Here is a 27,171-nt window from a genome sequence, read left to right on the forward strand (position 1 = left end):
AGATCTACTGGGAACATTTTCTAAGTGGAAAGCCCAGAACCGTTTGACAACATGCTTCATACAATGCTCTACAGGAGTTCTGCTTCCACATATAGCTTCTCAAACTCGGCAACGTTTAAATGAAATGATGCTAGAAACGAGAGCAGTGGCCATCGGAGACTTGCTCTGGCTTCGCAGCATGTTGTCAAGAGGAAAATCTGGTTTAAAGCTGATCTGTGTGCCAGGCTGACGTCCTAATGCACTCCGTATGTGGAATGTCATCTGCAGGCCCAGAACTCATTTCGGTCCAATGCAACACTTGCTGCAGTTTCCACTTTGCTGAATCGTTATTTGGTTGTTATGATTTTGGAATATGCTTCAGCTTAGGAAATGAATGTTTGTGGTTGAGAAAATAATCAAGGATATTTGATATCCTGGAATGATGCCTGCTGCGTTCCAGAAAAAACAGAATTCCTATCATATACAACCCTAAATCTCATCTGCTGCAATTCCAAATATGTAGATCAGTTATACAGCTTGACTTTGATACAACAGGTTTAATTCAAGACTTTATTATTTGCATATTTCAAAAAGGGTCAACAAACAAATAATATCAAGTCCACACAAAATAGTCTTTTTGAGACATTGAAGAGTGACATGTACAAACAAAGACCCCATCTTTAAAGCTCTATTAGGAGGGTTCAATACAGGGTGATCACCGAGACGCAAACGCATGCAGAAACACTCCGATTGGTCCCTTGGTCAAACAAACGCATGTGGAAAACAAAACATGTTTGAGGCAATAGATGATGCTTAAACTGACAAACTAGGTGTAAAAAAACCCCTTAACCTTTAAAAAAAGAAACCCAAAGAAATTCTGAACATAGAGACTTGAACAGCCCTGGTGTACCGACTAGCAGCAGGATGTTAGTGACGTGACAATTTGACTGTCTCTCTTGGGCAGTTAGCTGGGAGAAATGTTGCAGGAATCCAACAGGAGCCATTTCAGGCACATTTTAAATAAAATGTGCCTCGAGGAGGGACAATGTTTGTATTCCATCGCTGTGATCTCCAGAGACAGAAAGAACAAGGGCTGTATCTGCACGTGTTGACATGCAAGCATTTGTGTATCTCTTACTGCATGTACTCTCTCTCTCTCTGTGTGTGTGTGTGTGTGTGTGTGTGTGTGTGTGTGTGTGTGTGTGTGTGTGTGTGTGTGTGTGTGTGTGTGTGTGTGTGTGTGTGTGTGTGTGTGTGTGTGTGTGTGTGTGTGTGTGTGTGTGTGTGTGTGTGAGAGAGATGAGCTTCAGGGCAGACAAGTCTCTGTCAACCAATAACAAAAATAGTGTATCATTACATAGAAGTCCTGAGAATTCCTCCATAGTACCAGACGTGAAAGGCAAAACAACAAGGCGACCTTGCATATTAAGTGCATCTGTGCAACTATTTTAAATTTTTTTGTTTTTACACTCTGCAGTGTCTGTACAGAAAGTGTCAGAGTTCATCCAATCCTGCAGGAGCCACAGTCAGTCTGTTGTGTTGTTAAGCAAACAGGAAACAAACATGGCTCTTAATTCCAAATGGAAAACTCCAAAGACGGGGTGTGCTTCCTAGAAGCAGGGGACCGTCATTATCTGGGAGAGACGGGCGAGCTGGACAACACGGCTGAGCTGCGAGGTGATTGGAGGCTGAAGGACCGGGATGGGGAGGTGGAGGTGGGGGACACCTTGCGGGGGCTACTCGGGTCTCCGTTGTGGAGCTTCCACATCAGCTCCTCGTTCTCCATCGACAGACGCTTGTTCACCTTGGACTCCTTCTGAAGGGACTCCTGCAGCACTGCCTGCTCTGTCGACAGCTGTCTGTGACGCATCGACACAACAGACAAAGTTAGAAATGTTCTGAAGAACAAATTTTACAGACATTGAGATATTCAACCAGTGAACTGAAGACAAATCAAAGTACTAGTATATAGAAGTTATGAGACATTCACTTTGTTATTGTCAACAAATGCCATGATAAGACTCAAACAATACATTAATCCATCTCCCAATACTTTCTGACTTCCCCAGCCTGTTTGATGCTCTCAGCCCTGAACCCATTGGTTCCTACTGAATTTGTAATGCAGACATCAATCAAACTGGAGCATTTGTTGGAGAGCATTTTCCGTCACAGACAGCGTATGTGGAATTAAGTCAGAATAAACTACAGTGCCCATATTCAGCGAGGGAACCAGTTCAATTGGTTGTCTCATTGATTAATAGTTTGTGTTAACTAATGAAGGCATAATAATGACAATATGCATGGCACAGAGACGCTGTCTGTGGAGTGGAGCTGTCTGGTTTCCATCACTATAAAATAGGAGTTGACACGGTGAACTCTGACCTTGACAGTGCATAATGTCTTTCCATGCGGGCTTTGAGGTCCTCATTCTCCTGCTGGACCTTCTTTAGGCTCTCATCCAACTTTACATTTTTCTCTGTCTGGAAAGATAAAAACAAAACACATGAATCAGTCATCATAGTGTTGCTTGTCTTGTCTTGAATCATGATCATCCACCTCAGGTCTCACCAGTGTGTCTATCTCCATCATCTTCTTCTCCTGCTGGTGGAGCTGTTTGTTTTTGATATCCAGCACCACTTTGAGGCTCTCTAGCTCCTGCTCCAGATACAGGGTGTGGGAGTCCTTCTGAGTGGACAAATGAGTAGTGCCAAGATGTTCAGGGACAGTTAAAGACTTCAAAAATGAGTTCAGCCAGCCACGTAAATGTCATGTGGCCATAAATCCAGAACCACACAACAGAGGGCGCCACGCATCACTAACAAATTTGTCTAAAAAATCTGCTCTGGGCTCACAGGGACAATGAAGCTCTGGATGTTTAGGTGTCATACACAATGACATCAAAATGGCAAACATAGTGTGCTCTGCATGAAGGTAGTGTTTAAAGGACTCCTGGTCCTTTTTAACAGGTGGTTAGTACATTTTGAGCCTATTATCTATTAATAGCAGATGTGGAGTGGCAGAGTAATGTGAGGTAGTTACCTTAATGACTCTCGTGTGCCAGGGCAGAATGCTGAGTACATGTGGAAGCTACCTAACACTGACAACAGCACTCAAGGAAAATTTAAATCTACCCTCTGGGCAGAGAGGGAGAGCAGAGTTTAACCCACTCAAACCAGTTGATAAAGAATAGCTCACTGACCTTATAGACAACTGTTCTTTTAAGATAACATGTAATGTTTATCGTTTCTCTCTTGTAATCATTGGCTTTTGTCACCTTTTAAGCTTAAAAGGCAAACAACACTGGAGTCATGAGATGTTTCTCAAGTTGAGCTGTGCTATAAAAAGCACACAGATAAGAGTACCTGACTCTTTTCGGCCAGCTGTTTCCTCCTGTTCTCCACCACAGTGAGCTTCTCAATCAGGGCATTGTTCTCCACAGTGAGCTCTTCGATCTGTCCCTGTGGATGTACGCAGCACAACAGACTCACTGAGTAAAGCTTCTACACATCAATTCAGAAGTTATCCTCGTAACATGACATGCTAACGTTTGTGTGGGTTTCTTTGATGAAAGGAAAAACAAAAATCAAGCTTACAGACAGAGCGGCTCCCGTCTCTTTCAGAGTGTTTTCCAAGGACTGCAGCTCCTGGTTGTGGACTTTGCTGAGCTCTGAAGAGTTTTATGACAAGAATTATTTCAGATAACTTTAACCACACAACAAAGCTCAAGTCCAATCACAATTTAATGTTATGATGCAATACAAAAATCCATGCACGCATTTTAACTGAGGTAGAATATTCAAAGTTAACATACACTCAAAGCGTCAGTTTCAAATAAAATCATAAAATGCAACTTTATAGAATAGGTGTTTCATTAATTTGGTCAAATACTGTTCATTCACCTTCCAGTGACTTGTCATACTGCTGTTTAACAGACAGCAGCTGCTCTGCATGGCTGCTCTCTAGTTCCAGCTTCATGGCTTCCTGATTGGCTTTAAGCTCTCCCATCTTTAAAAAGAACACAGGGTGGACTTTATTATGAAACCGCAGCATTACTGATCATAAGAAATTGCTAATCACTGTGGTTTTTGTGTTTTATGTTCATATATACACTTTTGTACATGTATTTATATGTGTATGTAGCAGTTAAATGTTTATGCTTAAATTTGTTGTCCTTGTTTGTTGTTTAATTGTCTATTTCTGTGTATGTACGTCGAGTCAGATTCCTTGTATGTACACGCATACATGGCCATTAAAGCTAATTCAGATTATCAAAAGGGGAGTAGGGACAAACCTGCTGTTGCATGAGAGTCTTGCACTTGTCAGTCTCCTCCTGGTAGGTGAGGTGGACCTTGTCCCACTCAGCCTGGTAGAAGGCCTGGAGTCTCTGCTCCAGCTCCACCAGGTCGTTCTGGTGCTGCTCCTGCAGTTTGTGCAGAGCATCCTGCAGCGCGACATGCAACTCATCCTTCTCCTTCTCCAGAAGCTCAGATGAATGGACGGAGCAAACTGGAAATACAACAACAGAAAGCTAGTATGTTATCTTTGTAAAAAGGTGACAGGACATGTGCATGGTGTTCAGTATGCAGCTGTGTGGACTGTAATATTCATTAAATAGGGCAGAGGAACATTGGTATTAGTAACTGATTATGTAAGAAATACGATACGTCCACTGGAAGAAACTCTGTTCAGCAAAATGCTCCCTTGGTGTAAATGTGTGACACTAGATGGTCTCCAAAAAGGAATGGAAAAACTGACTTTCAAAAGGGAGGTTACTCTTGCACTTGAGTGCATATGCCAACTACACTGCAGTTATTTATAGGCAGATGAAGATATGGTAACAACTTGTCTCCCAATTCTTTCACAATGTCTAGAAATCAGTAACATAACAGATTTCTTAAATCAGGCTTGTTCCCTCCACAGCTGGTAATTTGCCATTTTGATGTTTGTACAATTGGTGGCTTTTGTTTTTGTTCAGTAAAACCAGTCTCACTATTGCCCAACTGTTTCCATTGCCAAGTGTTTATATCTGCTCTGGAGTGGGTGACAGTGACCGACTCCATAACCTGTCTCCAGTTTAAGTGCTTGTGCACAAACACTGTTTAGACCAGCAAGCCGATGTGAACGTCAAGTCACTAGTGAAGTCACACTGGTGTGCAGTAAGAAAGAACAAGAACGTCTGCTGACATGTTAAGCAGGTGATTCGCTTTCAAACGTTTGGCATCAATCAACCCAGATGTTGCTCTGCTGTGATATAATATCTAAAACACAGATTTGGCAGCCACAGTATAATGCTACCATGGTCATGACAGGCCCTTTTCAACACCTTTTGCAGGTATGAAGATTCCCCTGTTAGCCATGAGGGCCACATGCTGTATACAACGTCTTTACTGGTTCACACATCTCTATTGAGGGTTGCAATTTTAGTCATGTTGAACAACTTTGTCACAGACTAATAGTCTCAAATGATGTGTATTCCTGATGCTGTCGGATGCAAATAAAGTCCCAGAGTCTGTTTTTGCACAGTTAAAACTGAGCTACAGTATAAACACTGCACTGCAGGAGCATGAAGATTCACCTTACCAAGAGTGGAATAACAGCAGCAGATCCAGGAACAGAGGCCAAGATAACATAGGGACTATCTATCAGGCTTTGGCATGTACAGCTCATCAAACGGAGCTCAGCACTCCACAACCATGTGTAACAGAGATCTGGTCATATGAGCCTCTCTTGTCCAAACCCACCTCACAAAAACACCTCATGGCTCATACTGGGGAGGAGTGCCCAGCTAATCTAAAGTTAGCTGCATTCTGGCAAACACTGAGCAGGGTGATGGGTGTTTGGAAGTGTCACCAGTAATTCAGATCCCTCTTAGATATAATTTTACATGTGATGGATGATAAAAAGGGGTGTGGTTGTATCACAATTTGGGCTGTGGCCCAAGACTGTAGTTTATTGCTGTATGAGGAGTGAGATCACTGTGGAAGCAGGCAGCAACACAGTTCAAGGAGGAATTTAACTAAAAGCAGATATACAAGAATGCGACTGGACTTCCAAACATCTTTTACTACACACAATACAAAAAGGGCCATCTGAGGTCAGTGTAGGTTTCACAGCCTCCAGGACATGAAGAATGTGGTAAAGCACAGATATAACAGCGCTCAGCATATAAGAGCAGTCATGTGGAAGTCCCGAGGCTGTGAGGGAGGGGAGGAGCCCCAACACTACTGCTGCCTCGAGTAAGAGAGACGAAAGCTGGTGAGTGAGCGTGTATTGGAAGCTTGCATGTGTCTGTACACACAAGTCTACTCTGTGCGACAGAACATAGGCTGGACAGAAAGCATGGGTCATTGTCCCTAAGCTCTCACAAGGCCTCTGGTGGTGTGGCATTCCACCACTGGGAGCCCCTCCCGTCTGGGGTCGGAGGTCAGCCTGACACTCCCTGGGGAACGGGCTGACCAGTCTACTCAGCAACACTTAAACACACATGCCTTGACAAATAGGCATGTGATTTTCAGTCGAGGACAAAGCAGTCAACGAGTGGAGGAAGAACCACAAGGGGTATCTATTTGGTGGTCAAAAGCAAACAAGAGTAAGACCTCCCCTGCATACAGAGATGGTAATGTTTCATTTATGAAAACTATTGTGTCACACTAGCTTCCTCAAATGACAATACATTATTATGTAAAATAAAGATTACTGCATAACTGAGTACAGAGGAGTTTGCAATGCAGTGGGTGACTAAATCCATCAATGGAGAATAATGCCTCACATAAACATTTAATTTAAAGGATCAATGAATAAGATCAATAACTGCATTAGATCACAGCAACAAAATAAGTGAACCAAGTAAACAAACAGTCACGGTGAAAAAAAAAAATAGCAAACAAGAAAACTGTATTGTCCCTTTTATTTATACGAACATGACCTTAAATGTTTCCTAATCATCTAAAGTGAACAAATCAAAAAGCACAACAACGCATCAGAAAGGTGGAACTGAACGTGTGTGCTTTGGTGATAACGGCTTTAAACACAGCTGGTGTGTGACCAAGGTGACCTAACTTACCCAGCTCTCCTCGAAGGCCGACCAGCTCCTGGGACAGATCGCTGCACTGCCTTGTTGCTTCATCACGCTGCAGAGAGAAAACACATGTAAACAGTCACGCACATGCTCATGAAGATGTCAGCGCAATGTTTTGAGCTTAAATCATCACATGAACAACGCCATCAGTTTGAAGTTGAATATATATGACTTAAGTTATTCAGTATTAGAAGGAAGGCTCTGCCAGGGCAACACCCTTGACACATAACCATCTAATGAATTCAGTTTGTCCATCCAGGATATTGTGTTTGACTGCCAAATGCAAATACACAAACAGCACCACAGCAGCAAGGGAGAGAGATTAAGGAAAAATAGACATTCATCTTGTGTTCTCAGTCTTAGCAGATGCTTTCTGTCAGCCCAACTCTTTTACTTCTCCCTGTCTGACTCAGTTGTGCAGTAAAGGGGCTGTAGCTGCAGTGCTCCTCCACAATTCAAACTGATGCATCCAAATCCAAAAACTGTTTACCTCTTGATACCCTTCTCTGACTGTCAATTCACATAAACACCCTGACACACTAAACAGTACACCACACAGCCTACATAATTCAATTATGAACCAGAGACATAATAGCCAAGTAAGACAAAAGCAAATGTAGCAAGACAGGCTGGACTACATCCCAGAACTGCATCTATTCCTCACTGCAGAGTAGAACAATGTAGAAGCCGGTTACCCTCTCTGCAGCGTAGGGAGCACTAAGGCACGCTCTGCTGCCAGAACAGCCCATGATCCAGCCTCAGCCCGAGGCTTGCTAGCTGGAGTCTCCCCCTCCAGCTATGGAGACCCAGTACTCCAGCACAAACAGTGGTCCAGGTGGACGCACCACCGCCACACACCTCCTCTTAGACTGCTCTGACTACATCGGGCGCAGGACTGAAAAAGCCGCTCTGCTGGCTGAGGAGAGTGACTGCAGAGTGCATTACCGTATTACACCTAAAGAAAACCCAAAAGGGGCAGGCTTCAGTGTGCATAAGACCAGCCTCCTCACCAGTGAGGCAAGGTCACTTTAAGACAGCACTAAAGGCAGCCGGAGAGGAGCAAACAGATAAATTGCACAGAGCTGCCTGACATCAGGCTGATGGAGCAGGACTAGTGCCGAGCAGTGACCTTCCCAGGGGATACATGGAGAGGCTTCATTACCACCATCCCCCACCACTCATCCAAAGCTACATTAAATCATCCCCTCACCCCTCTGCATCACTACCATACGCTCTGCTGCAAAGCTTCATGGGTACGATCTATACAAGATGATAACATGCTGAGACGGATCACATTTCCAGCTTCTGTGTGAGCACAAGTCTTTACAGTTGATGTATAGCATTAAAGAAAATGATGTCACTTGTTGACCTCAGTAATCACTCAACAGACGACATTAGAAACCATCTTACCAACTCAGTAAAGCTCATCTAGTTGGGTACAAAGAGTAGACACATCACCAGTGTATGATACCATGTCAGGTGTAGAATAACACTTGATGGCAGACTACGATCAATGACTAATTGCTTCAGATCAAGTTCCAAGTTCCAAGAAATATTGTGAACATTAGAAAGCAAGTGAAGTAGAGACGGTCAATCATTCATCTGTTTTTTTGGGGGGGGAATGCACTCGCATTCCTTCGCTGAAACGCAGACACAGCATTTGCTCTCTGAGAGAAGGTATGTCAAACCAGACCCAGCGCTCACACACTTCATCCAAACAGATGATAAAAAGCAGCGTTCAGCCCTCGCTTAGCGTTATCAAGTCATAACCATATCAAGTCAACAGCTGGGACATTCTCACACCATGCTGGTGAGACCATGCCTCTCCTATTCTTGGTCTGATGAATTACAACCAAATTCCATTGCACACTCCATCAACACAATTGTTTTTTATTCTTGTGTACTGAAATGATGTTTTCATATTAAATGCAAGTTGTGTGTGATAGAACGTGTCCACTGGTTTCAGTGGAGAGGTGTGTGTGTGTGTGTGTGTGTGTGTGTGTGTGTGTGTGTGTGTGTGTGTGTGTGTGTGTGTGTGTGTGTGCGCGTGTGTGTGTTAGCCAGTGAGAGGAACAAACATGTGTTTTTAGTAATTGTTGATGTAATCAGTTGCACAACTGCTAACCAGATATAGAGATATGAGTCAAACATCAGTGACTGGAGAACACACACTGTGCCTTAAACACCAGCTGTCACATTACATGGGGAAGTATCTTAACACATTTTTCTCCAGCTTTGTTTTTTCTAACTCCATATATAAATATATATCCATCAGTCACTCTACACTACTCTTAAATAAATGAGTTACTACTGACTTTGTAATGAATGGAATGAGCACTCAAGTTACAACAAGCAAAAATGTTGATGCTCATGGTTGATGGTTTGGAAGGATTCTAAAACATCTAAGGAGCAAATGTCAAAATAACTTAACACACTTGACTGCATTCACAAAATACCTGTATTTTTTCACTTTTTTGGCAGCAGCAATTAAAAAACCAACAGTAATCACTGAAGCTCACGGAGGCTAAAATTGGACCGACATGTCACAACTGCAACTATCCAGAGCGCTGCCACAAGGGATCTGTCTGGTGTCAAACAATGGAGTAAGGCAGGAGTAAAGGAAGTTGCTGTAATCAAGGCCAAAGGAAATAAGTGCATGAGTGACTTTCTGTATTACGATTGAGAGAAGCAGTGGTTTATTTTTCGGATATAACTCAGCTGCTGAGAGCTCAAGTGCACAACCACTTAACACATTTGTTAAATTCTCATCAACAAACACCCCCTTGTTTCTAGGCCACATGTTTCATGTTAGAAGCTAAGATACACTGTTTCCTTTCCTCCAGAGACCCTGGCTCTTGTTAATACATACAGTAAGTAGCACATTGCTTGCTAAACAGATTTTTTAAATAACTTTGGGACACACTGATGAGTTTCAAGCCACTTTTCACTTCACGGCAGCAACAAACCAGAAGGAGTAACTCCAGCGATTTATGGATTTGGCCTCAACTCCCTGTGCTGATGTGTCAGAGGGGCAGCAACAATGTCAGATAAGGTCCAGTGGATTGCAAAATAATGATGGCGAGTTCCCTGCGGCCTCTAGAGGAAAGTCCTGGCAGACCTGATGTCTGCCCTGTCTGCCCTTTGTGCCACTGTTTCTACAACTACTGCCTCAACTATCTTGGTGTTCTGATGTTTAACAGTCAATGCAACAGCACTGTTAGCCAGGGGTTAATGAAGAGTGGAGGAAGAAAATCACATACTGTATAGCATGAATCCCCTTTGGACGTCAGGCTACCCATCTCTGTTTTTAGTTGTAACAGCACTGAACCACAAGATTCAGTATTTGTTATTCATATGAAAAAGGGTTTGTTGTTTCTCACTTAAATCTTTTTGTGAATTCAAAAATATAACATAATTTTGACTAAAATCTAATTAAGATAAAGTCACTTGTTGGAGACACTCAACATCTCAACACTGACACTAAGATCTGTAATTATGAAATCTGGTTGAGTGATGTGATCCTATGAAGCAAAGACAAGGTCATACAACTTAATATAGCCACTAAATATCATCTCATGTCTTGAATCAATGTATATTTGGATGGTACATTCCAGTTGTTTCACTCAATCAACACATGTGAACACTTCTAAAGTTAACCAGAGGGGCTGAAATAGCTTGTGACATTTTATCAAACAGGGTGACAGAGTGTCTGATTTTATCCTCTAGGTTTACAGAACAAAGATATATACATCTTAACTAACTGCATTGGGCCAATTTCATGTCATAATTCACTCATATTAGACTGTAGAGTGACTAAATTTACTTTACACAGTCCAAGCACCAAATCGTAATTTTGCTATGACAACACCTAAATGAGGGAGTAGATGGTTGGGTGGGTAGCTGATAGGATAAGTCTGTTTGCACTGAACTGTGCGTAGATTAATCTCTTGGGGCACCCAGTTCCAGGAAGCCAATCACATGGCACCACTATTAAAACAGATCCAAAACAAACAAAGTTTAAACTTCCATATTTTAAAAGGCTCTCAGTGTCATGCTCGTCTACCTGAATGACCTACGAATCCATGAAATGTACAACTAAACTGAAAGACGGGCAAGCTTTTAGACAGAAGCCAGAATGAGTTCAGCTCTTCTGTTAAAATCTTCTGCTGCAACAAAGATTCATTCTTAAATGGAGCAGATGTTCTCTTTGATCGAGGATGGCCTCAGTTGTTCAGGGGATGACAACAACAGGGCTGTTTTGTGTTGGACAGCTTCCAAGTATGTCCGTGTGTGCAGCCCCTCATACCCTTACAATCACCCCCCCATGCTTTGCTGTAAATAGAAATGGCATTTGGTTTGCCTTCTATCAACACACAGGATTTAATGTTGCAACACTTGTAGTTAGTCTGAATATATCTTTGACATGTGTGTACTAAACCACAAACTGTAAACTTAGAGATCAAGAGGCGAGATCTTAAAATAATCTGGTATAAAGAAGATCTCAGCTTTGCATAAAATGGAAAACAATGCAGTTAAAATATGATAGATTTCTGCTTTCTGAATTGGACAGATATTGGGAATCTTCATGCCCGATATATACAATGATACCTTTTGTATACTAGGCAACCCAACATGGTAATGTGAGCCACACGCTGTTGGTATTGGATTTATAATACCGCTAAAATCAATCAAACTGAACTAGGCCAGTGATCTGTGTCATGACTACTGACAGCAAATACATATTAATATCCAACAGGTCTTTGTTATTTAGAAAGATATTTCCATTTTTCTGTGAATAAAAAGGTGAGGTTGAAAGCTGCAGTAATTGTACACTGTAAAAATATAAAATTAGAAAAGAAATGTACTTTCAGTCATAACAAAATGTTCATACCTCAGCCAAAGTTTGCTGCAAGACGATGGCGAGAGCCTGCAACCTTCTGTCACTAGCTGCCAGCAGTCCTCTGAGCTGCTGGGTGCTCTGGTCCTTCCTCCCACCCTCGGCGACACTCGCTGGCACCACATCTGGAGCTCCACTACGCTGGTTTGGTTGGGACGCTTGCTGCTGTGGGTGTTGCTGGCGGGAGCTGGCCTTGGGTTTGCTGTTGTCCACTGTGAAAGAACACGTGTTGAGTGTCGTGACAACGTTGATCATCATCAAACCCCCCTCCGTAGCAGTTACAGCTGGTCCGACAGCAGCACCACCCACCCTATACACTCTCACTGTCAGGGTCACAGATGCAGCAAGCTGCAGCAAGCTGCAGCAAGCTGCAGCAAGCTGCAGCGTCACAGCCCTGGATCCGTCTGCAGTACGGAACTGTTCTGTCCAACCAGCCCGTCTGAGGAGTCCCAGTGCTGCTGCTCCTCCGACAGACCCGATGTAAAAATGGATCCCCTGAATGCAATTAGTTTTCCATATCCTAATTCAATCTAATGCTGTGCAGACACTGGTCACCAAGGACAACTTATTTTAGCGAGGCCGTGCTACTGCAGCTTTGATTTACATCAGCTTTATAAATACATCACCCCCGTAAATTAGCTACCATCAATCGTACTAATGAAGAACACTTTGTTTACTCCTCTACAACACTGAGACATCAGAACAGAGGGACACGAAACTGACAAACTCACTACCACAGAGTGTTACAGTTGACAAGAGAGAAGAAAAGCACACCTGTGTGTTTCTTTGAAAGCACAGTTTGTTTATGAGGAGACTGGAGAGAGCGTTATGTAACACAGCAGTGAGAGTAGCCTGAGCCATATGGGGAATACCAGTGAGTGGAATCTATTGTACCACCAGTGGCCTGTGGGGATACTCAATCAGCTCTGTCTGCTGGTTTAGATAACAGCTGTGGTAGCCAATTAAGATTAATATGCAAAAAAACTAATATTGATATATTAAAAAACAAATACAAATTCACTTGTAATAAGTAAAACCAGTGATAAATCTACTATAAAAAGGTACAGTAAGTGAGTCCACTCAAGTGTGCTCCCCTAGGCACAACTCCAGCGTCAGTGTTTACAATCATGCCCTTTATACAAGACCGGGAGCATATTTGAGTTAAATTTAGATGCACTAAGCATCATAACGTCCCAGAATAACACCAGCATGTAACTGTGGGATGTAGGCATCTTTCAGAGCAAAGTAATGCTGCATTTAGTGAGATGCCTTTCAAAATAAAACCCCACAGTTTCTATTGGTAGAGAGGAGAAGGTTTTTAATCTAACCAGAGGAAATATCCTCCCTGCCGACTGTAGACAGCTGATCCAAGAGCTGCAGAGCTGCGAGCCCTGGCCCGTTTGGGTCAACATAATACTGCAGAGAGAACAACAACAACCAAGGCTGGCTGGCTGGCTCAACACTGTGGTGACGGAGCAAAACGAAAACCTATGTGAGAGCATGATAATAAAAAGCCAGATCCATTTCATCAGAATAATTCTATTCCACATTCATGCCAGAAGATTGAGTTTACACAGCTCAGCATCCAGGTGTGCAGTTTACCTCAAAAAACTAGTTTCTCAGTGGCCTCTGTGTCTCAGAGCTAAAGTCAACTGCTCAGCAGAAAAGACAGGCGCAGCCTTCAAGACAAACAAAACAAGACACACCTTACAATACCATTTAAATGAATTTCAGAATGTTTTGGCCTCTAATGCTTTAACTTTGTGAACAGTTTTACATGTATGTTCTAGAGCGTGTGACATTTTGAGACTGAAATCGAGCAGAAAAACAGATTTCCATTTCAGTGTCCTGGCTGCATTCTCCCAACAATTTTTTCTACTTATTTTTGTATCATAAGCAGTACATTAGTACAGCAAATCAAAAACATTTTTCTGATACAGATCCACACAAACAGTTCAAGTGTGCTGCTCAGCTTTCAATCATTGTGATAGTGTTGCCGTTCTCTACATCTACAAGGGTTTCTGTAAATGAGGGGGCCCTCTGCTGGCTGTGCAAAGAGCACGAAGATGGAGCCAACTCAAGCACCATCACAGCCGACCCCTTTTTTTAAATTTTATTATTATTATCAATACTGTGAAGCAAAATGTAGTTACGACTACTTTTGGCTTTCACTCCTGAGACAATCTTAAAACAATAGTGGTATCATAGTTATGTTCTCTGATACCACTTTTAACATGTCCATATAAAGAGGAACTGGCAGTGAGATATTCCCATTTGTTTTTATTTCCCCCAGTTAGTATCTTGTGCTTGTTTCCAAGACCAGTAGTGGACATTATGCAACACATTACTGCCCAAAAACAAACAAACACACGCCCTCATATTTTTGGAATAATTCAAAATGGTCTAAAGAGGTTCAGAGAATTGCATAGTGAGTAACATTAAATTCAGTCTGATTTTCAGGGTACAAAGAATGCATTTGCCTTATTCAGAAATAAATTTCCTCTTTGGCCTGCCTGATGCAATTCTCATATGTAGTCACAAAACAGAATATATTCACACATTAGCAAACATATAGTCTAGGAGTTAGTATCATCTCAGGCTTTATCTTCTCATATTTTTAACTGTAATGTGGCTTTCGTTTTCCGTTGCCACACAAATCTGCGCTCTCATTTGAATTTGACCTTACATAAGCACATAGGCCATCTCTCGCTTTGACTGCTGTTCCATGGCATCAGAGGACCTGCAGCTATTTTCATCAAAGTGTCTGAACACAGAGTTGATGACACATGTTGCCCTCGTTTTGTACCATTTCAACATGTACGCTTTACATCAAATACTGAGTGATTTAGTGACTCCACTGCGTAGCACTCTGCTGCTGTAAAGAGATAGCACACCATAGCACAAAGCATGATGAGTGACCACTCACAATCAGGCACTTGTTATAGTGGTCTGTTGACACAATACAAGACAATAATTGTCAGTGGAACATTCACTGGACGCTCGTCTAAAATAAATGTACAAGTAAATATGATAAATACACATGATTCATGAGACACCTTGTAAATACTAAAACAATGACTGAGTAAACTAATAATTATTTTCATTGCTTAATAATATATACAGTTACTATAATCGCAGTGAGTTATTGAAACCTTTGAGACCGTAAAACTAAATTACAATATTTGGTCAGAACCTTTTAAAAAACAGGAGAAGAATGCTTTGAATAATGTGGGAACCACAAGAAGCTGCCGTTTTTCCACAGTGCTGTTCAACAAGGTGCAACCTAGAGACCAAGAACCAAAATAACTTTGTTATATCTCAGAGTGAAACAGGAGTACTATGTCCCAGTGAGCAGGACGAATTACATTTTGACACACAGTCTTATAATAAGGTGGCCTCAAAAATAATAGAAGTCATTCTGAAAATACAATACGACAATTCTGAAATTATAATTTTTGCTGATTTAAAGATTCATATCATACAATATTTATGCTCAGGGTTGCATGATTTGGTGACCAATATGGGGAAATGAAAGATGAACCTCTTGCTTTGCCAACTAGTAAACAGCCATCTTAAAAATAGATTTCAGCAACAGCTAACTGCCCAGGTCTACGTGTGAGAAGCAAACACTGGTAGGATTGGCTTAATATTATAGCAAAGAGGCGCAAACACCACAATGTTGGCAGAAATAGTCAATAATGAAATAACTGACAGACCTGCTTGGAAAACCACAGTGTTCTTCCTGCATCCTGACAGCAGCTGAATGTTTCGGAGTAAACCCTTAGCTGTCAGACGCACGTGGATGTTCGACAGGGAGAGCTTTGGAGACCATAACATCTCTCCAAAATAAAGCGAGACGCCCAATGGTTTTAGCCAACAATTACTTTAAAAAAAACTGTTTCCAAATGCAGAAGCTTGATGCTGGCTATGAACCACATGCCATGGTGTGCCTCAGTGCATCATGCCTCAGGTAAAAAACAAAAAAGAAAATCAAAAAGAAAAGAAAAAAAGAGTTACACCACTGAAACAGCCCTGAAAAAAGCAAAAGACACCCAGTTCAGTATGGCAGATCTCCCAACTCAAAATTAATTCCAAGCTGTGAAGGCTGGAAAATACAGAGATGGTTCAAGGCTGGCCAGTGGTTTGTGGCACAACCTAATAGAAGTGATTGGGGCAGGGAAAAAAATAAAAATCCCTTAATCCTCTTGGTAAAGCCAGGCTTCAGCTTATTCACCAAACACATGAATCTCCCACAGCATAGCAACACAGCATCTCCAAGCTTAATGATGGCGGTGCTGTAGCAGAGCCAGGATGCTAGGAAGAGAGCAGAGGGGGTGGGGTGGGAGGAGCTAACAGCATATAAGCAGCCAATGGGAATTTAAACCCATTCCCCTCACTCTTCCTCTCGTTTACACCCTTTCCTTGTGTTACCAGCAGTGGGATGGCAGGAGATAACAGACATGCGTTTGTCTGATGAGCTGAGCTGAAAACAGCTTGGCGGGCACAGCTCTCTGTGAGAATGTGTCCTCAGCTATGAATGAGATATATTCAATCCAAGACTGAAAATAATGTGCTGACTAATTGAGTGTTTTATAATGCAGCATGTTTTCCATCTAGTTTCTGCAAAAGTGTAAGCTTAACCGCGCAGTAACGACACTGTAAAAGACGGGACACATGAAGAGCATGAAAATATGCATCAAGCATTGTATGCGAGCCGCAGAGCAACAAAAGCAATAAAACAGAGCACACATTACCGCTTTAAAACAGATGTTTCTCATAACACTAAGTAGCATTCAAATGTAGAATACTAGTTATATATTTGTAGTAGTAGTAGTAGTAGTAGTAGTAGTAGTAGTAATAATTTCAGCTGAAAGAAGAACTCTCTGGATAAAAAAAAAAAAAAAAAAAAAAAAAAAAAAACACTTCCAAGTTCTCAGCATGCTTTTAGCCAGGTTAAAAAAAAAAAAAAAAAATGGTAATCCATATTAGTTTTATTTAAAGTTAATATTCCTTCCTTCCTAGACTTGAAACATCAATTAAAGATAAGGCAGCTGAAATTCTTTGTAGCTGATAGAAATAAAATGTTACCATAAAATATCAGGTCTCTATTAAGAAAACTAAACACAATAACACAGGGGCTTAAACTGCATTTATATTATGTTATACTACACCATAATTGCAGAAAGCAGAGTAACCAATATCGTCTGAAAACAAGCCCACCTAAATATTTAGTTGAAACACGAATAATACACATACAACAATCAAATGGATACAGTTGAACTCTTACCAGGTCCACTTGAAGTTAGATGAACAAGTCTTGCAGAAGAGGTCCTTTTCAGAAGACTGACTGAAGAATTTGAATAGCCTTTGCTGGTGAGAGCAGCAGGTCTGCAGGCGGTGGCCAAAGCTGTTACAAGCAGAAGACCCAGGTGAGACCAGCGGCTGGAGTTAATTTGACCCATAATGGAGCACAAATGGGCTACCGACCCCAACCGCTGACTGCTTTTATGCTGTAAACAATTCACTAGGTTTGATTAGACACACTGTTCAACTGAAAAGCAGAGATACAGCTAATTTAATTCAATCAACATCAAACAGCCCTCATCAAATATGATTACCACATGAGATAAACATCGGGTAGTAACAATAGCTTTTTATGTTTTGGGAGGATTTAATCACGTTTAACACAAGTCAGATTTAACAGGGCCGTTTCCTTATAGTGTGAGGATTTGCCAGTGTTGCCAAGCAATGTGATATCACTCACATTAACTCTACAACCTTAAATAAAACAAAAATCCTTGGACAGGAAAACAAGATAAAAAAAATATAGTCTGACACCCACCCACACCCACACACACACACACACACACACACACACACACACACACACACACACACACACGAAAGAGATGCATTCTCACATGGTCCAGTGGTTTTCCCAGAGGTTGAGGTGAGTCTAGCTTTCAGCACCGTTTTGAAAGGGGATGGTTTATGTGGAGGTCCTCCAGAAACTGTTGAACAAATAGAGACGCGCTGGTTAAATACTACAAATCACCACTTGTAGAAGCATTTGAAATTCACCTCAATACCTCTTTGCTTTCAAATGTAGTACTGCTGTAATCACCACTGACATGTCAGTCAACTTAGAGGATGTGAACGGACCATAACAAGCACAACAGTAAGTTCAACAAACTATTGGAAATGATTCTTTGTTATTTTAAGGATGTGCTTAAATACAATCATGTAGGTAAAATACAATGAATAAGATTAGCAATGGGAAGCGTTACTCCGACCGTTATGATTAAACTTACCATAGCAGAGGTAGCAAATATGGAATAAAATGTATCAACAATAACGGAATGAATGTCGAGCATGTAAAACAAATATTTGTGTCTAAACTGATGAAACTATCCAGAAGCTCTTTCAATTTAAACACTTCACCATGGATACGACAATTAGGACTTAACTTCCAGTCTCACTCACTTCTCCAAAGCTTTCTCTCTTTTCCATTAAACACAGCCAACAAAGGGATGATACAAAATCGATAGGATCCAATGAGCAGGCATGTCAAGAGGGTGAGATCAAAGTTGGATGCTGCACGGCCCTGTGCTACTAAAGAGGAGCTGTTGAAAACATCAGATGGAAATTCAGTCCAAGTGCAGCTTCGAAGTCCTGTGTAGCCAGCCATTGGTTTTTAATGGAAAGAAAAACAGGGAAACTGCTGCTTTTCTTCACCTCAGACGACATCAGTTGTAGTGTGTCTGCTCACTATCCTCCAGGCAACGCTGTGTGTGTGTGTGTGTGTGTGTGAACTAGAGTGGAATAGAACCCGTTGCCATGACAACCACAGGGGGGTGTCCCCAGTTCCTCTCAGCCAATCACAGACTTGCAAGCTGTTGAAGATGCTGGGAGTAAAAGAGCCTGCTGTCCAACACCGCTCTCTCTCTTAATACAACACACCAGTAAAAATATGAAATGCCATCAGAACACAGCAGAACCACTTGAAGCTCAGCAGCAACACACAATGATTTGCTGGCATTGAACTGGAGTTTAGCTCATTCATACAAATTTTAAAATTAAGAAATTTGAAAAATGTTGCAATGTTTTTAAGATACCGAAGCTCCAGTATATTGGCAGATGTGGAGGTATTAAATCAGAGACAGATTTGCCCCCAGGGAGATTTACATCCTAGCCTGATGCCTGAAGTGGGTCACCATTCAGAACAGAGGCTCCTCCCCTCTGCGTCCAGATGTGTTAAAAAGCACAATGAACACCATGGCCAGATCCAGGAAAACACCTGCATTAAACATACCTTATACCTTTATGTAATAGCCTGTGGGGACTGAACATCCCATTTCTAAAAACTATGTAAATCCTTGTTAGGTTTACCTTGTGTACTCCCAGCACCTTCACTCAGCTCAGTGTGAACTCTGGCCTCAGCAAGGGTCCCGGATGGCCCCGGGGTCCTGCGTGGTAGTCTAGAAGTAGGAGTAGGGGGAGGGCCCATAAGAGAAGGCCGAGTGGGAGTACGAGGAGGTCGGGATCCGTGCAGTTGAGGCTTAATACTTGCTGTTGAGGCAGTTCCAGGGGATGGCTCTCCTGTTGCCTGCACTCTCTGACTGCCTGGGATGCAATGGAGCACAAACAAACATTAAGGTCAGCTGCATGAACCGCTTTATTAAGGACATACACACATATTAAGCTTACCAGTGCATTGGTCAGGAATACAAACACAGGCAGTACAAATGTCCACAGAGCTTCCATCAAATCAGGCTTAATAAAGCAGCCAATATTATACTCACAACGGGTAGTAGTACGAGTCGTTTATGGGATAATTTAGAGACATTTGTCCATAAGCAAAACTAGTGTGTTTAAAAAAAAAAAAGCATAGAAAACAATGTAAACATAAATTTCGGAAAAAATAAAATGATCCCCAGCAGCTTACCTATATTTGGTTACATTTAATATATGCATTGTACAAAACTTACCTGCACGTATCTTACTCACTACAGCAAACATGTCAAAGATTGATTTAATAACAAAAAAACAACAACTTATGTTAAACAAAATAATGCATCTTAGTGAAGCGTCTCTGTCGCATGAGAAGGTTAATGCTTTGTCACTGTGCTCAAGGCGCTTGTTTCAAACACTATGTTCTCACTTTAACACTATTGGTGAGCCCTAAACCTCCCTTTCCTTCCCCTGCTTTTTCCACTCGTACAGATGGCTTGCCATCAGAGGAAGAGTGCCCCTCCTTCCCCAGGACGCTTACTATGAAAAGCAGAAGGACAGAGGGTGTTAGCCGTCCCCCCCCCCCCCAAGACCTGGACAAGGGACCGGAGGTGACATCTGTATCCAACAGTGTTCCTGTGGAACATGGCTGAGCTCATCAGGAGGGCAACAGTAGGTCTGTTAGAGGAACAGCTCAATGTCACCCTCTGATGGAGAGAATGCTTTACTACAACCTGAATCATTTCAGTTTATAATGGCATGGCCCCCCTCCATGATAGGGCTCAGGATCTGTGCTGGGAGAGCGACACAAATAAAATCTTAAATAATGTTTCTCTTTTTGTATCCGTCATTTTCATTATTTTTTTAAATGATAGCGGCAAGCTTGTGAATAAATAATAAAATAAATATAAAAAAAATGTTTAGTCATGAGTATAAAGCACTCTCTTATATTTAAAGGATCCTGTTGCAGCTTCAGTCCATAAACCACACAGTAAACCATGTACCTCTTGTGCTGCCTTCAAGTACAGTCTAAGTCAACTGCTCTACTGGGCTTGTTTCAAGTACAAAAAGGGTTAAACGGGCATATTACACAATTCTCTTCGTTTACACAACAGAGGAAATAGTTAAGAAATCATTAGCTCTCTGCTTAGTCAAAGGTCGGTCACAAGACTCCTGAGGGTTGACAGTGACCTACTGTCAATATTTATTTACTGACATTGACAGTTCAACTTTCTCATTTGTGAAACAAATGGAGAAAACTTTAAAGGATAACTTCAGCCACAGGTCGGAGCCTAAGTGCACCCATTGCACAATTTTGAAGAATGCAAAAAACAAAGTGGGAAAGGGGCGGAGGGAAAAAACCAAGCCCACTTCTGTATAACAAAAGCCTCAATGCAGTGTCAAGAAATATGACAGCTACAGTAGCTTGGAAAATAGTAAAACGTAAATTGTGCAATGCCATCCCACCTGTTGGGAGACTACTTCTCCGAAAGGAGACCGGGGCAAGCTTCATAGACCCACTGTCTGTAGCAAAATCAAGACAGACAGCACAAGTCCCAGCTACTCTCTCTCTCTGAAAAGGTTGTCTGCTCTCCTCCAGGCTGTCGTCTCTATCAGCGGTGGGCTTGGACCGAGTGCTGCTGCTGACCACCAGTCCACTGTTCCGCTCTATTTCTTTTACCGGTGTAACCTCAGCACGAAAACATGGTTGAATGAGCTAGCCAACGTTAGCTAGCCAGTCGTTAAATGATAAAAAGCAAACAACTTAATGCTTCATCTAAACTCTTGTCAAAGTGTAGGAAAGTACATTCACCATATTATCAGTCACTGATTCACCAGATTTTGTAATGTGTTCCTAATTTCCAGCCACAAAAAGTTAAAAAGAGAACACTGTGGGGAGAAGCGAGGAGGGGGGTCTGATTAGATGGTGTTCTCTTATTTAATGTTAAACGGTGGACTTGGACTTGCAATATTAGTGCTGATTTAAAACAGTAGATGGCGTTTTTAGCCACTCAACAGTGAAATATCAAAATTAACATCAGCACTGATGTGTTTCACACAGTAAAGTTCTGTTATTACAGGCTCAGCTTAACTGGATAACAAAAAAAACGCAAAGCGTGTACAGTATTTGGCCAGTTTTTATGAGTCTTACCTGTGCCGCTCTTCTGCTTGGACTGTGGTGTCCCTACAGCTTTGGAGGTCCTGTATTCATCCCTCCATTGGGCTCCCTGTCCCCACCTGGTTAACAGAGTGGCTGGTGTGGGACTAGCAGCTGGAGGATGTGAAAGTGGTGGTCCTCTTGATTGTCTAGGAGATGGCCGTCCTCGAAATCTGCTCCTACTCTCATCCGAGGAGGCTCCCGCTGTTGTTGATTTGCTGGACTCTGCCTGCGAAGACAGCAATTTCTCACTCAGTCACTCAGCTCTGTGCAATTGGCCCTGAATGGTTCACAAAACAAACATTTTCCCTGCGAGCTCCAACCAAATCTCTGTTTCAAAAACATTTACAGAATAAGCTGCAAGAGCATGAATATTAACAGTAATTAAAAATAAGTAAAAATTGTTGCCGTTTTTTAATTGTTTACATCACAAGTCCATACTCACCACCAGGCTGATCCTCTTAACCTCTCTTGGGGAGATTTCAGCAGAAACGTTTGTGGCCTCAGTCTGTGCGGCCTGTTTATTCAGGAGAGAGCAGTTCAGGTTCCCTGGTTTGGTCTGGCCCAGGTGGGTGTCAGCTTTAGGAATGGACTTTAAAGTTGTTCTCTTCTCCCTGGATTGCATAGATGACAATGATAAACTGTCCGATGAGCAGCGAGTCTGCGTCTTCAGCAGAGAAGGCTTGTCCTGGCCTAAAGCCGAGCATGACACGACCTCAATTTTGTTGAACACGCCTTTTTTTGGAGTTGGTTTGGGATCCGTTTGGCCACTTCTGCTGGGATTTTTTTCTAAGGATGAGAAGCAAAGGGTCTGGTTGCCAGAATGCAGCGCTGCTGCTGCGTCTGCTACATTGCTTGAGGCTGCCTGTTCTGCTTCAGAGCTGGGGTTACTGCATTGGACTGCTGACGCATGTTTATTTGCAGCTGGGTGTTGATAAGATGGGGATGCTCTACTCTTCCCCTGTCCATCCACAGCAATATGCCCAGACTGTACAATTGTTGCGCCCAAATTCGCAGCCCCTGTATTCACTCGTCTCTGAGCATCATTGACCACTTTAGTGGTGGTAGAGAGGACTGCAGCGCTACTCCTAAACTTGGCAGGACTACTCTTGATAGGTGCTCCGCTTTGCATTTCAGTGTGTTTCTTGTTCACGTTTATTTGTGATGGTTTGCGCAGTGAAGCAGGGCCTGACACTGACCTTTGATGCACACTTCTCGTCACAACTTTAGATTTTACGCTGCTGAAGTCTGACCTTGGAAACTTCTTAATTTCTATTTTCTTGACTTTGCTAGCTGCAACCAAACGGTTAGCAGTCGCAGAGATTTGCTGCGGTTTAACAGGGCTGCCTGCGTTTCCAGAGCAGGGAGACTCTGAAAAGGAGGGGAGGCTGGGCATCATGTTCCCAATGTTTTGCACTGGAGTGGAAGTATAAATGTCCTTATCAGTGTGTTGTATAGCTGACAGAGTGGACAAAAAGGTCTCGCCTTGTTCCGGTGTAAATGTTCCAAGGAAACGGGGTAACAGCTCTGCTTCAGCACTAGCAAACGGAACATCTTTTCCACAATCTGCAGGAGATGATTCACAGAGAAAAGTCATCAAAAGACCTCCCTCGTTCTCACTTGGCAGAGCTACAAGAGAGTTGGATGTTGCCATATCATTTTCCTCAGTGGGAAGCGCTGCCTGAGTGAAAGTCATGCCAAGACACGGGCAGTCCATGTTCTCTTCAGTGACTCTTTCTGTGGATTTTTCAAGGACATCCGGCAGAGTGATTGGCAGCAGGTTAGATTCAACTGGATGGCCTGCAGCCAGAGAGATAGACAACTCCTCCAAGGAAGAGACCACCAAGTGTGACTGATCCTCCTGACAAAGACTGTTGCTCCTTATTACCATTTCCCCAGAGCTCAGGGAGCAGCAGTCATTCTCAGTGGATCCTCTACGGGAAGTCTCATCTGAACTCAGTCGGCTTTCCCTTCCAGCAGAGTCTGGAGACATCACTGCACTGTAGTTTTCATTCCAGAAATTCACACTGCCATCAACAGGTGTGGCAAGAAAAGTTTGGTTCAGGTTCATTCTTACGCCACAGAATACGTCATCCTGTGGTACGGTGGTGTTGTAGGAGTTATCCACAAAGGAGCCGTTGCTGAGGCAGCACTCCAGTATGTTGATGTCAGGGGAGCTGTTGGCTTCTCGGTCACTCAGGTTTGAAACACTACTGTTGGAGTCGGGTGAAGGTGACGAGTTGCTGTACGGCCTCTCAGGGGAGAGGGCCTCTCTGTGGGGCAGAGGAACTGTGCTCTCAACTTGGTCGGTGGACATGATGAATGTCCTATTAGACATTTTGGAGTTCAGACAGGATTTTGCCTACTTCTGCAGCTTTAGATAACCTCACATTTGGTTAGAAGCACAGTGATCCATCAATTTTGTTGATCAGGCATGGACATCTGTAAAGAGATGAAAAAGGTCAATATCTATAACAATGTTACTTCGTACAAGCTATGCTGACATCTTTGTAATTTCACTAAATGTTAACAGAAGCCCCCTAAACTGATATTCTAGTGGAAAATTTAGCTCAGGGCTCCAAAAAGGCTTTGGCTTGCCCTGGTGAGTCTTTGAAGCCATTGGTCATTGTAACAGTATCTGTACTCAAATTATTTATGACTTAGCAGCTCAATGAAAGATGCAAAATTCATTAGGATCATGCTTAGAGCATACTGTAATGGAGGCCCGTCTAAATTAACTCTAAGCTGTGCTAAGCGATACAATTGCATTAAGATTGTTGAACATCAGATCACCTGAGTATCTACATTTTCTAAATAAATGTTTCACCAGACACACCTGCATTCTCTCCTGAATCCTGGTATCATAAAAATACAAAATGTGAGGCTGGCCAAGCAGTTACAAGTCAGGCTTCTTCTGAAATGAGCCAGCATGGGTTTGGCATGAGTAGTAAATGGCAGTCTTAACTGCTTTGTTGAGTACTGTTGTGTTTATTTAAGCTGACTGGACTGCTAAGCTTGCCAGCTACTAATACAGCAAAAGCACCATTGTGGTATGTACCCCTGGAGAGTGAGATATCAAGTCACTAACAGCCTGAAAGTGTTCCAGTATGCAGACCCCCAACATCCTGGTGCATAGCAGAACACTCCTGAGGTAAACGTAAGCACAATGGTAAATAATCGTACTCGTGTTTTGTCTTAATGTTTCTATTGCAAGAATTTGACCTTGTCCATCTTTCCAGGTGTCAATCACCCAATAACAGGGAATGAAACACCAGTCAAGTTTAATGAGACAAAGAGAATACTGGTTGAGGAAGGAGGGGCAGGATCAGTGAGGCTGCATGACTTTCGTAGGAAGCACACACCAAAATGCAGAAAACAGAACATACAACTTATTTTAACCTTATGTTTTCATTCTAGAGTGGCAGCTTGCCTGCCTTTGGCTCATCCGTGTGAAATAATGCTAAGATGAAAGTTTCTTTAGTAGCAATATCAAAATGTAATCCAGCAGTTGAATGTTAATAGAGGGGCAAACAAGACTCTACTTGAAGAGAGTGATGTAACTGAAGAGTTAAAGAGTCATGGACACCTGTAGTCACTAGAGACCTGACAATACTAGAGCTAGCTGCAGGCCTGAGGACGGGTGATATATTTACATCGACAGTTCAGTCAGACCGTTCTCCTTTCAAACATTGAAATAGAGAAATCAAGAACACATTGTTGAGTATAATTCTGGCCTTCACTTCCAAACAGGCACACTTCAAAATATTATTCGAAAATGTTTTGACCTTAGAGCAATGTTCAATCAGTAAAGACAACAACCACACCATAAATAAAAGTCATCCGCAGAATATCAAAGTGCTAGTCCATTCCTTAAAGTCATCTTTAGCCTAAACATTTAGGGGAATGACAAAATAAAATATAAATATGCCACAATAGTACCAAGTGTCAACTTTTTTTATCTGCCTTACTTTCAACACTAGTGTTGATAAGATACATCAAAGCAGCTCTGCTTTTATCAACATGGCCAACAGTCCAAATCTGAATGAATAATGTTTGTTTAACAGGCAGAGAAACAACACACCTTACTGCACATTACAATCTGTGCAATCAAATAAAACATACAGCCGTGGCAAACTGCTGTGCACATTGAACCTTGGCAAGAACTGCTCCTCCAATGCTACTGCAGTATCTTCACCCACAATATAACAATGCAGAAGGGATTTTGCTGGTTAGAAACATGACTACGCATTACATTGTTGCTGTGTGTAAAGTACAACTGCACCTGAGACAAACCATGAACTGACTGTTTTTGGAAAATAAAACGAAAATAGGCTACATGACACTGAGCCAACAATTTAACAGATTCAATGTTAACGACACTTACCTTTGACTAAAAAAAACAAAACAGATTCAACTTTAGTATAAACTAACTCAATAAACACCATATTGTCCTCTCCATTCAATGATAGCAGTGGAAAGAAAATGCCTCCACAGTCAGATCTCCCGGTTTTTGTAGGTTCATCCAGCTCATTTTACTCACTCAGAGACAATCCCATTACTGCTTTCCCTGCAAAGCACTAAATCCAGCCCACTGGGCAGGCAGTGGTGTGCGAGTGTGCTTCAACTAGACACCAACGGTCCCACAACTCCTCCTCCCTCGTGTTCAGAGTCAACCGTGCATCAGTAACATCACAGCCTGAATGAGGGTGCCCCCTCTGCAGGGATTAGATTCTGCTTTTTCCTCTCCTCCCTGAGGTAACATGACCAGTCCAGCAGGCCTACTGCAGCAGTGGATCAGCAATCTCTCCAACTAGCTACTGTGTCAGACAGATCAGTGTAGGCATGTCAAGGTCCAGCTAAGGACTGCGCTCAGTCAAGTGCTCCACTCCCAAGTTTACAGAGAGAGCCAGGAAGAAAGCAACATGTTACCTTATCCATGCCGAGCCCAGTGCTGGGGGAGTGGCCACGGCTTGCCAGGCTGAGTTGGCATTAACTGTTGCTAAGCAGCCCAAAGTCCCTCTTTTATGAGGGAATGGATCAGGCTGCTTTTTAGTCCGGAACAAGTGCAAAGGGGAGCAGAATTAGGGGAGGCCCGTGTTTCTAGAGGAATGTTGCCCTATGACAATTCCCAATCAGAATTTGCATAGAAGCTAACTTACTCCAAGACGGCAAGACAGATTACAATGTTGGTCATTATGTCTGGTAAGTTCTCCCAAGGCCCACACCGATAATGTCACTGCCTCATGTTGTACACAAACGGCTCGACACTTGCTCCTGACATTACAGCAGTGGTCTGACACCAGAGTCTAAGACCCCTAAGACCTATGC

At 42.4% G+C, this 27,171-nt stretch overlaps 1 protein-coding gene across 6 annotated transcripts; it reads right to left on the minus strand.

Moving 5' to 3' along the window:
• Positions 1–535: 535 nt before the first annotated feature.
• On the minus strand, positions 536–26,690 carry mtus1a (microtubule associated tumor suppressor 1a). 6 transcript variants are annotated; one of them, XM_068714323.1, is made up of 15 exons: positions 26,384–26,690; positions 22,289–24,285; positions 21,838–22,072; positions 19,344–19,577; positions 17,876–17,965; positions 17,242–17,361; positions 11,949–12,166; positions 7,043–7,109; positions 4,271–4,485; positions 3,879–3,984; positions 3,573–3,646; positions 3,342–3,437; positions 2,548–2,664; positions 2,362–2,459; positions 536–1,838 (listed from the first exon to the last, which is right to left on the minus strand). In XM_068714323.1, the coding sequence occupies exons 2-15, from the start codon at positions 24,179–24,181 to the stop codon at positions 1,610–1,612; spliced, it is 3,792 nt and encodes a 1,263-aa protein (XP_068570424.1). In that variant the 5' UTR covers positions 24,182–24,285; positions 26,384–26,690; the 3' UTR covers positions 536–1,609. The 6 variants fall into 6 exon arrangements, with proteins under 6 accessions (XP_068570424.1, XP_068570423.1, XP_068570426.1 ...); XM_068714322.1 differs by having other exon boundaries at positions 26,228–26,690; XM_068714324.1 differs by having other exon boundaries at positions 1,678–1,834; positions 26,228–26,690.
• Between the last annotated feature and the right edge of the window lie 481 nt (positions 26,691–27,171).

Source organism: Cebidichthys violaceus, unplaced genomic scaffold, assembly GCF_023349555.1.
Source record: "Cebidichthys violaceus isolate CVI_PGR_0920_01 unplaced genomic scaffold, fCebVio1.0.p SCAF_2, whole genome shotgun sequence".
NCBI lineage: Eukaryota > Metazoa > Chordata > Actinopteri > Perciformes > Stichaeidae > Cebidichthys > Cebidichthys violaceus.

Excerpts from the sequence above, each read along its gene's own strand:
- mtus1a (XM_068714323.1), bottom strand. The coding sequence starts at position 24,181 with ATGTCTAATAGGACATTCATCATGTCCACCGACCAAGTTGAGAGCACA. Across the intron at positions 12,167-17,241 it reads TCTAACTTCAAGTGGACCTG|TGGACAACAGCAAACCCAAG; the intron begins GTAAGAGTTCAA and ends GTTCTTTCACAG. Across the intron at positions 1,839-2,361 it reads AGACATTATGCACTGTCAAG|ACAGCTGTCGACAGAGCAGG; the intron begins GTCAGAGTTCAC and ends GATGCGTCACAG.